The sequence below is a fragment of the Nannospalax galili genome, unplaced genomic scaffold (assembly GCF_000622305.1).
Source record: "Nannospalax galili isolate Female #2095 unplaced genomic scaffold, S.galili_v1.0 scaffold310, whole genome shotgun sequence".
In the NCBI taxonomy this organism is placed as follows: domain Eukaryota; kingdom Metazoa; phylum Chordata; class Mammalia; order Rodentia; family Spalacidae; genus Nannospalax; species Nannospalax galili.
This window is the reverse complement of record NW_008328488.1, coordinates 1,737,360-1,746,964: the sequence shown is the minus strand read 5'-3', so window position 1 is coordinate 1,746,964 and position 9,605 is coordinate 1,737,360. Positions and strand designations below refer to the sequence as shown.

At 42.9% G+C, this 9,605-nt stretch overlaps 1 protein-coding gene across 1 annotated transcript; it reads right to left on the bottom strand.

The window, feature by feature from the left end:
• Positions 1-123: 123 nt before the first annotated feature.
• On the bottom strand, positions 124-1,119 carry LOC103729303 (mas-related G-protein coupled receptor member X2-like). Its single transcript, XM_008827339.1, has one exon. The coding sequence runs from the start codon at positions 1,117-1,119 to the stop codon at positions 124-126; it is 996 nt and encodes a 331-aa protein (XP_008825561.1).
• Between the last annotated feature and the right edge of the window lie 8,486 nt (positions 1,120-9,605).

Genomic DNA, 9,605 nt, shown 5'->3' with positions numbered 1-9,605 from the left:
TCCCTACTGATTTCAGGTCAGGCTACCAGCTGAGCCAGGTCATGAATGTTACACACATTGAAAAGGGCAAAGTTAACTCTCAAAGCCAGTTCTGTCTGAGCAAAGCAGCTCTCAACTGCTGCATCACACTGTTTCCACTTCTCCGGGCTTTTCTGAAGAACCGGTCTCACCTTCTTCTTCCTCAGGAATGTCCTGCATGGCTCTCTGCAAGATCAGCTTGAAAGTACGAGGGTGACGACGTTGGAACCTGCATCGCCTAATGGAGCCCACAAAGAAGTAAATGATGGGGTTGACACAGCTGTTAACAGACGACAGGAATTTCGTCAGCCCATACAAATGACAAGGGAGTGAAAAATAAAAATCCTCAATCCATGCTAAAAGAAACCATTCTATCCCAAAGGGCAGGCCAAGGAGCAGGAAGACCAGCACTGTAAGTGCAATGGTCACATACAGCCTGGTCACAGGCATCCGATGTGGTCTGTAGAAGATCCTGACCAGCAGGACCAGGCTGGACCCAGAGAGAACCACAAACAAAGCAATCACCCACGCAGCAGAGATGAAATCAGATGCCCGACACCAATCATAGTCAAAACTGGGCAACATGGAGCCACATCTTTTCCCTTCAAGGATGCTTAAAAGCAGAGACAAGGCCCAGAGCAGAGCACAGATGACAGCCGATGTGTGCCTTGGACGTCGGCAGCGGTACCAGATGGGCCACAGGACAGACAGGCAGCGCTCAGCACTAATGGCACTGAGCATGCTCAGACCAACAAGGTAAGCAAAGATGAGCCCAATGAAGACAAAGACAAGGATGGATTCAGAGTTGGAGACGGGGTAGAAGGAGTCAATGATACGCTCTAGGGAATATACAGTCAGAATGCAGAGGAAGAGGAAGTCAGCCCCAGCCAGGTTGAGGACGTAGACAGTGAAGCCATCCCTGTGCGACCGGAAGCCCAGAAGCCACAGCACGTTGGCATTTCCTGCCAGCCCAACCACTGCAAAGATGAGGACGAGAAAATCCAGGGTAAGGCTCCGGATGTCACAGGGTGTAAGTGGAATGATGTCATATCCGTTCACTGTTGTGATTTCAGTTCCCCAGGTTGAGATGGCTGGGTTCATGCTTGGGAAGTCTCCACTACTGCTCCTGAAAAGAAAAACAAGTCATGAGCATATGCTGTACAATCTCAGATCCTCAGGACCACCCTGGGAATGGCGACCCTGGTTTACAAAGGAGGGGGAAACAGACTTGAAGAAATTATATAATTTGTCAAAACCAAAGAGTTCTAGAAATGTCTTTAAATCCAGTTTATACTCATTTGGGATCTCTGGAAAAATATCCTCTAGCATATCAGAGTACATGACATGCCCAATACAACCACTCATCACTTCAGGCTGTCAGAAGACAGACTCGAAACAGAAGTTTCTTTCTGCCTCGGAGTGTCTTCTCAGGTGCAAGAAATTGAACTAATGGCTGCCTCACTCACAGGAAGGGGGCTATCAAATGGGAAAATGGAAACCATGAATGAGGATCATAAACGGAATGCCACTACTGGCTGAGACTGGTTTGGGAACAGCCAGTCCTGCCCAGCAAGAATGTCTGGGTCTCCATACCAGATTTAGAAACTAGATGGCAGAGAAGACTTCGAAAAAATCAAACATTGTACTGTTCTTCATTATATGTCATAAGTGTCCATCTCTGTTGGGGAACAGGGCAAAATAAAGAAATTAGTACTTAATAAATGAATACATGAGTCAGAATCCTAATAGCAGTTGGAAATTAAAAATAAATATGGTGCAAACATTTTTAAATAAGTTTAGTATCAAAAAATACATGTCAAGAATGAAGAAAGTATCATTGCTCATGATTTCCTCAGTGGAAAGCTCTAGAGTGTTTGAGACTTTCTTATCCCTGCAGGGATGATTCATGATGGTCACTGTCATGTTTGCAACTCAGGAACCAACAATACATGGTTGTGATGGTTACCTGAAAGGCTTTCAGATCACAGTGAAGGGGTAAGACTGTGGACTGGGCCGAATTTCTAGCACATTTAGCAATAAACAACATTTGTATATGTGTGAGAGAGACAGAGATGAAAGGGAGAGGAGAGGAAAGAGAGAGAGAGAGAGAGAGAGAGAGAGAGAGAGAGAGAGAGAGAGAGCTTATACTTGCTCTACAATGTCCCAAAGTGACTAAATAGATAATAGTGTGCAACTGAAACATCTGCAGTGGAATAGAAAGTTATTTCATGTGAGGTGTAAAATAGAAGCCCACCTATCACACCACACAGGTGATTTATGTACAGTTTGCTTTAAATATTAAGGCATTTTAGTAAGAGAATTTATCTTTGACTAGACATTTTATTTAAATGCTCATTGATGAAGGACTTTGAATGAAGAATACAGGTGTTCATGCAGAGTTCAGTTGTAGAACAAGAAGCAATGAGCAGAGAGTTGAACAGTAGACTCTGGTTGAGTTATCCATTGTGATCTTCTAAACTCTCATCTGAAGTTAGTAGTAATATTATTTACATGAGTAAATGAAAAAGTAGAAACCACTGGCATATCTTAAATTAAAACCAGTGCACACGCGAATGATGGAAGGATAGTAGAATTCAGGAACCCAGATACATAGATTTCTATGAGACGAGAAAATATTTTTAGCCCAGACTGTAAGCATTGGATTGATGGTTCCCTATGGATCCTGGAAGCTGGTTGTGTGCTCCATGTAGATATGAAGACACAGATCTATATAGTGGCAAGTGTGGGCTGTGATGCACGGGGAAATAGAAATCACCTACCTTTGGAGTTAGTTCCCCATTCTCTGGGAAGAGCAGTGAGAGCTGTAAGTGGCTACAAGCAGAATGGAGAAGAGCGCGGCTGGGCCAGGCAGATTCACTTAGTGCCTTCCTCTCACCTCCCCATCTCTCTTTGAGGGGAATAGCAGTGAATGCAGTAACTCCTGGCTGCCCAAGGTGCTGAGAACGAATGAGAGCTCAGCACTAAATAGATGTTTACATCACCCCTTCTAAGGGCTCAGGGAACATTTCAGAAGTGGGTGTGGGAAAAGTGTAAGGGAAAAAAGGCCTGGCTGCAAAATATCTTGTTCTACACAACACAGCCATAGAAATTACGAATTCACAGTATCTATGGCTCCCTCCACTGGACCACACAAGATTGGCCTGTCACCAGTCTGTCAAGGAAGAAGGAGGGACTCACAGGCTATTGGCTATTTATAGGTTCTGGGAAACAGAGAATCATTGCCTTTAGTTATGTATGCACTGCTGAGCCCACCAGGCTACAGCATAAAACTACAAACATATGGTGACACAAACAGCCCTGGTTAAACTTGGTTGATCACTAAACAAAATTAATAGTCATGAACAGAAGAAAGAGATTTGTAGGGATAAAGGCAGGTAGGCAGGTATAGTAGGGAGAAGGGACAGGGTAGGGGATGATAGTGATCAGTATGCATTGTACATGTGTGAAACCATCAAAGAACAATTGCAATTAGCAAAAAAATTTTTTAAAGAACAGTTACTACAGATATTCATGAATATTTAGTATTATTTCATAAAAACTTGCAGATTAAATTTAAATGTTTCACCAGAGATGGTGGCACATGTCATTAATCCCAGCAGCTAAGGCATTTTAGTAAGAGAATTTATCTTTGACTAGACATTTTATTTAAATGTTCATTGATGAAGGACTTTGGATGAAGAATACAGGTCCTCATGCAGAGTTCAGTTGTAAAACAAGAAGCAATGAGCAGAGAGTTGAACAGTGGACTCTGGTTGAGTTACTCATTGTGATCTAAACTCTCATCTGAGGATAGTAGTACTGTTAGTCACATGAATAAGTAAAATGAGCAGAAAACCATTGGTAGATCTTTTTTTTCACCTGGGTCTCAGCTCACCACTGAGGGAACCCAAGGTGGAAATTCAGGGCGGGAACTTAGAGGCAGGAGCTATAGCACAGTCCATGGAGGAACGCTGCTTACTGACTTGTTCCCTTGGCTCCTGCTCAACCTGCTTTCTTATACAACATAGGTCTGTCTGCCCAGGAGTGGCACCACCCACAGTGGGCTGAACCCTCCCACATCACTCAATAATCAAAACGATGCCCCACAGACATGGCCATAGGCCAGTACAATGTAGGCACTTCCCTTGCCAGCCTGGTCTACATAGGGAATTCCAGGCCAGCTGGGGCTACAGGGAGATTTGATCAGGATGAAGGGGTAGAGGAGATGAAGGGAAAGGGACGTGTTAACCAAAATGGAGGTCATTTGAAATAACCATATGGAAAGCTACTATCACGTACATGAATTTGTAAACTATATATTTTTAAAGATTTTTTTGTGTGTGTATGTGGTTCTGAGAATACTTGCAGGTACCTCCTGTATGCGAGTGTCCTTTGGAGGGCAGGAGAGAGAGTCAGATCCCCTGGAACTGGAGTTACAGGCACTTGTGGACTTCTGTTCTAGTTGGCTTACTGATGCTGTGGTAAAACATTGACATACAAAGCGCCTTGAGAGAGGAAAGTGTTGACTTGGTGTACAGGTGACAGTCCGTCATTGAGGGAACCCAAGGCAGGAACTCAAGGCAGGAGTCTGGAGGTGGAAACTTTAACAGAAACAATGGAGGAATATTACGTATTGGCAGAATTCCCATGGCTTGCTCAGCTACCTTTCTTATACAGTTCAGTCCTGCCCTCCAAGGAATGGCAGGCCCACAGTGTGGTGGGCCCTCTACATCAATTAGCAATCAAGAAAATGACCCACCGACATGTTCACAAGCCAATCTGATGGGGAAAATTCCTCAGTTGAGATTCTCTTTTACTAGATATTTCTAACTTTGTATCACGTTGACAAAAAATGACCAGCACAATCCACTTCTTGTAGCCTCTGCCACACAAACACATCACTTTAAACCATAGCCCATCACAATATAAAACAGCACTAACTTAAAAATCCCACAATCTTCAAAAATTTCAATGCTTTAAAAGTTCAGTATCTGCTTAAAAGTCCAAAGTCACACAAGTGTCAGTCTTATAAAATAAATACATTGTGCACTTTCTTATTCCAAGAGAGAAGAACAAGGGCACCATTACAATCGGATCAAAACAAAACCCAAGTCCAATAGCATAACTTAAATCCTTTAGTTCAGTGTCTGACATCTGGAGCTCACTCATGGATATCTGGGCTCTGAAGGGTTTGGAGGTCCCATTTTCCTAACCCTGTCATCTACAGCTTGCACATATCTCATGGGCTCAGACTGCCTCCACTCCACACATGCCAATGTCCCTAATGGTCATCCCACAGTCCTGGCATTTCCAATATTCTGGGATCTCCACGGCAACTGAAGTCACAACCTCACCAATTCCTTCTCTTCACCTCACACAGTGCCAAGTCTCAGCTGTCTCCACTGCCCCCTTAGTGACTTCAAAAACAGCACCATATTGGAGACACACATTTCCAAGTACATCTTCTAACTAGTGATGCAGTCTTGGATCCTCTGGACCACAGCTTTTGAGTGCTGCTCCTGACAAGATAATACCCAGAAGACTTTGCCTCAATGAAGCTAATCTTGACAAACTCAGTTCTGCAGAAGATGAATCAGGGACAAGATAGAGTCCAGCTGTCTCTTGAAAACAAGAGAATGTTTGGACATTGGCGGAACACCACCTCCCAGTCAAGGGCAGAACACTGCCTTGGGATAGTAAGACTGATAGTGGATGGGCTCCTGTTTTCCTTTCTCATGGACTGAAGCTCTGGGAAAGTGTTTGGTTAGTGACAGAAAAGGAAAACACCCTTTACGTTGAACTTTGCTTGATTTATGTTTCGCACGATGTATCCTTGGCTGACCCTGCTCATTAGGTATACAGAGCCACTCAGAGTTAAACTCGCCTTTCTCCACCTGAGACTTTGGTCCTTTGCCTTCATTCATTTCACCATCCACCAGCAGACCTGAGTCTCTACATAGTCTCTTATTAATCACAGCTGGTTCCTCAGCTCCAGCTAAGCAGCATTGATTGTCCCAGTAAAGCAAAGTTCTCACTTCCACAGATTCTTAATTAAAATGTACCTCATGAACAATCATGATGGAGTCTTTGGCAGACTCTGGATCTTCACTCTGAAACGTCACAAGACAGGCCTTCATTGTTTGCATTGCTCTCAACATTACCTTCTAAGTCTCCCCAATAACACTGAGCATGCAATGGTTCCTTCCAACCAAAGTTCTGAAGTCTTCAGCAGACCTCTCAAAAGGTAGCATAGTCAGGCCTGACTTAAAGCAACTTGGGGGAGGAAGGTGACAGTCCATCATTTAGGGAAGCCAAGAGGACCTCAGGAACGGAAGCAGAAACTGCAGAGGAAGGCTCCTCATTGGTGTGCATCCTCTGACTTGCTCAGCTCCCTTATACAGCCCAGGCCCACCTGCACAAGGACGGCACCACCCTCTGTTGCCTGGGCCATCCCACATCAATTAGCAATCAAAGTCAAGAAAATGCCCACAGGTCAATGTGATGGAGTAAATTCCTCAACTGAGATTTACTTTTCTCAGGTATTTCTAAGTTTGTGTCAAACTGACAAAAATTAACCAGCACAGTTTCCCAACGTGACCGCTAGGAGCCAAATCTGAATTGTCTGAAAGAACAGCAAGTGCTATGGGCCACTGAGTCATGTATCCAGTCCCATAATTTATATTTTAAAATGTAAGAGTTCACTGGGTGTGGAGATGTACACCTTTACTCCCAGCACTAGGGAGACAGAGGCAGGTGGATTTCTGTGAGATAGAACCTAGCCTGGTCTATATTGCACGTTCCAGGGCTGGAGAGAGGGCGCAAGTTCCAGGCCAGCTTGAGATAGAGGTAGACCCTATCATAGAAAACCAAAGTCATAATAATAATAATAATAATAATAATAAAAAAAAAAATAATTCAGAGGTAGATACCCTGAATACCTAGCAAAAGCTGCTTCCAGAATCCATGAGTGATCAAGCAACAAAAACTAGTTACAAGTGTGATAAGTCTTTAAGAGTTGCTGGTTAAAGAGGCCCCAGAGGCCAAAAAAAACCCATAGTCTCTTGATATTCCTTTTGGTTGCCCTCTAGAACTAAATGATAAGGGCCCTATTTCTAAAGACACATACATTGCATGCCCAATATGGCAAAAACACATTAGAAGGCAATGCGTTGGGTGCTTCCTCCCTGCTGCTTAGCTTTCATAATCCTACAAGGTATTACACAGGCCACTAGGGGAGAAAAGGCATCAATGATATCAATCATCTTTGGGAATCCTACGATCTATGCAACCAAGCTGCCATGAAAAATCGGCACACCTGTGAAATATTGGGATTATGGGGTAAACAGGTGTTCTCTGATTGGATTTGAGACTGTCTCCTCAGAAAGGAATCCATGATTGGCACTGGAAATTTGGTAAAAAAAAAATCCATAGTTGGGAGGAGACCATAGACCCTAGGAAGGGGAACTAAATACTGTTGTTTAGCAAAATTGACAACTTCAAGCTACCCTCTAGATTTTTATGCTTATACCTATAAACACCACTATTCTTAGTCTCAGTCTGGAAAAAAAAGACTGGTAGGGATGGAAAGAGAGTTCGAAAGGAAGGAAGGAAGGAAAGAGGGAGGGAGGGAGAGAGGGAAGAAGATAAGGGTGGTGAATAATAAGCAGAACACACTGTACACATGAATGAAATTGCCAAATAGCAAAATTAGTTAATAAAAAACATAGTTGACTGTCCAATGGGGAACAAAGAACACAACTACACAGAGAGCCAGAGCAACAGCCAGCTGTGATAACATCTATTTTACTAACGTGAGAAAGCTCAAAATTCCAGGTTATTTTCTTAGGTTGGATAATGTGCAACATCTCGTGTAACTTTCCCTAAATGGATATGTGTTGGTAAACTGTCCTTAATTACATTATAGTCTTCTCAGGCACTCCTTTCAGCCTGTTTCATACTGAGATTGAAAAAGACATAAAGGAATGGAAACTTTCCAATGCAAGAAAGGAGTGACAGCTGTTGACAGAACTCTGGTTTTTGAAAGGATGCTGATATATGCATAGATTTCTAAATTAAGGAAAGTGGCAGATTTTCCACAGTAGCAGCACCTTTCAATAGCTAGGATGAACGAATGGGGAGCCAGTATAAGAAGAAAGAACTCAAATCTCCCATCATGATAACTGTCAGCCACAAAAGTTGCCAAGGAGGACAACCGTGTCTCCTGTTTCTTTAGGAAGACCTGAGGCTCCTCCTATTCTCCACTTCAAGATGAAATAATATCGTCATGGATGAAGAAAATAACTTCTGGAATGCATTTGTAAAAGACCGTCTTACCTTCCATCCATTCTTCTTAGTGGAGATGGTAAACTGGTCTGGGGCAAAGGGAAGAAACTCCTGAGTTAGCAGTCAGTACGAAACACATCTCTGCCGTGGGAAAGTAACTGCAAGAGCTGGAGTAAAGCTTGGTGCTTCGGGAAGGCTTATCGAGACGGCAGTGAGGTCTGTGGTTTCCTGTACTCCCTTTTGTTAGGAAACGACTGTTACTCATTTGAATTATGCTCTTCATGAGGTGATTCTCAGCACATAGTCTGGCTCTTCCTATCTCTATTCTCTGCCAGTATCAATCACTATGGTCCCCTCTTCCCTCTCATGAGTGTTGCTTCTTTTTATGATGTTTATTTATTAACGTTTTTAAGTTGATTTTTTGCAATTTTCATACAACTTAGTTTGATGGTATTTATGTTCCCTCCCCACTCTACACCTTCCCCAACTGCCCCCTGAATAATTTAATGGACTGTCTTATACATATATAATATGGCCTATAGGGTCTAATTTGTGTCCCCAAGTGTCATTCAATGTGTGTCCATCCACTGGGCTGACCAAGAGTCCCATCCCAGTAAGACATTGTCTCTTCCCTTCCCAGAAGCCATCAGTTGCTAAAAGTTCCTTAGGTTGGGTTGGGATTTCTTACCCACTTCCCCACATCCATGCTGGGACTTTGGTTTGAGCTTGCAATGGTCTTGTGCATGCTGTCAACAATGCTGTCAGTTCATAAGAGTAACTGGCCAGCTGTCTGGAAGGTTCTGTTTTCTTGTGATCATCCACTTCCTCTGGCTCTTACAAACATTTTGCCTCCTCTTTCTTAATGATCCCTGAGTCTTGGGAAGCAAAGATTTGAAATAGGTGTCCTATTCAGGGATAAGCATTCTGTGGTTTCTTGTTCTCTGGACATTAGCCAATTGTGGGTTTCTGTGGTAATCATCTGCTATATATGGAAACTTCTCAGGTGGAAATAAGAGATGTGTTCCTTCTAAGTGTAGAGGTTGTACTGAAGATGTGTCACATTAAGGGTTAAGTGCCAAACAGATATTCTGCATTTGACCAGTTCTGGAACTCTATAATAATCTCCATTTGCTCTAAAGATAATCTTTGATGAGGGATGCATGATACACTTGTCTGTAAATATGAGGATGCATATTTAAAATAAAGTAAGGAATTATATTAGTCCAGGGATGTAGCAAAAGCAGGTTTTTCTCTAATATCTATGACCTCTTCAACTACGTGGTTCTGGCTATGTTTACAGCAGC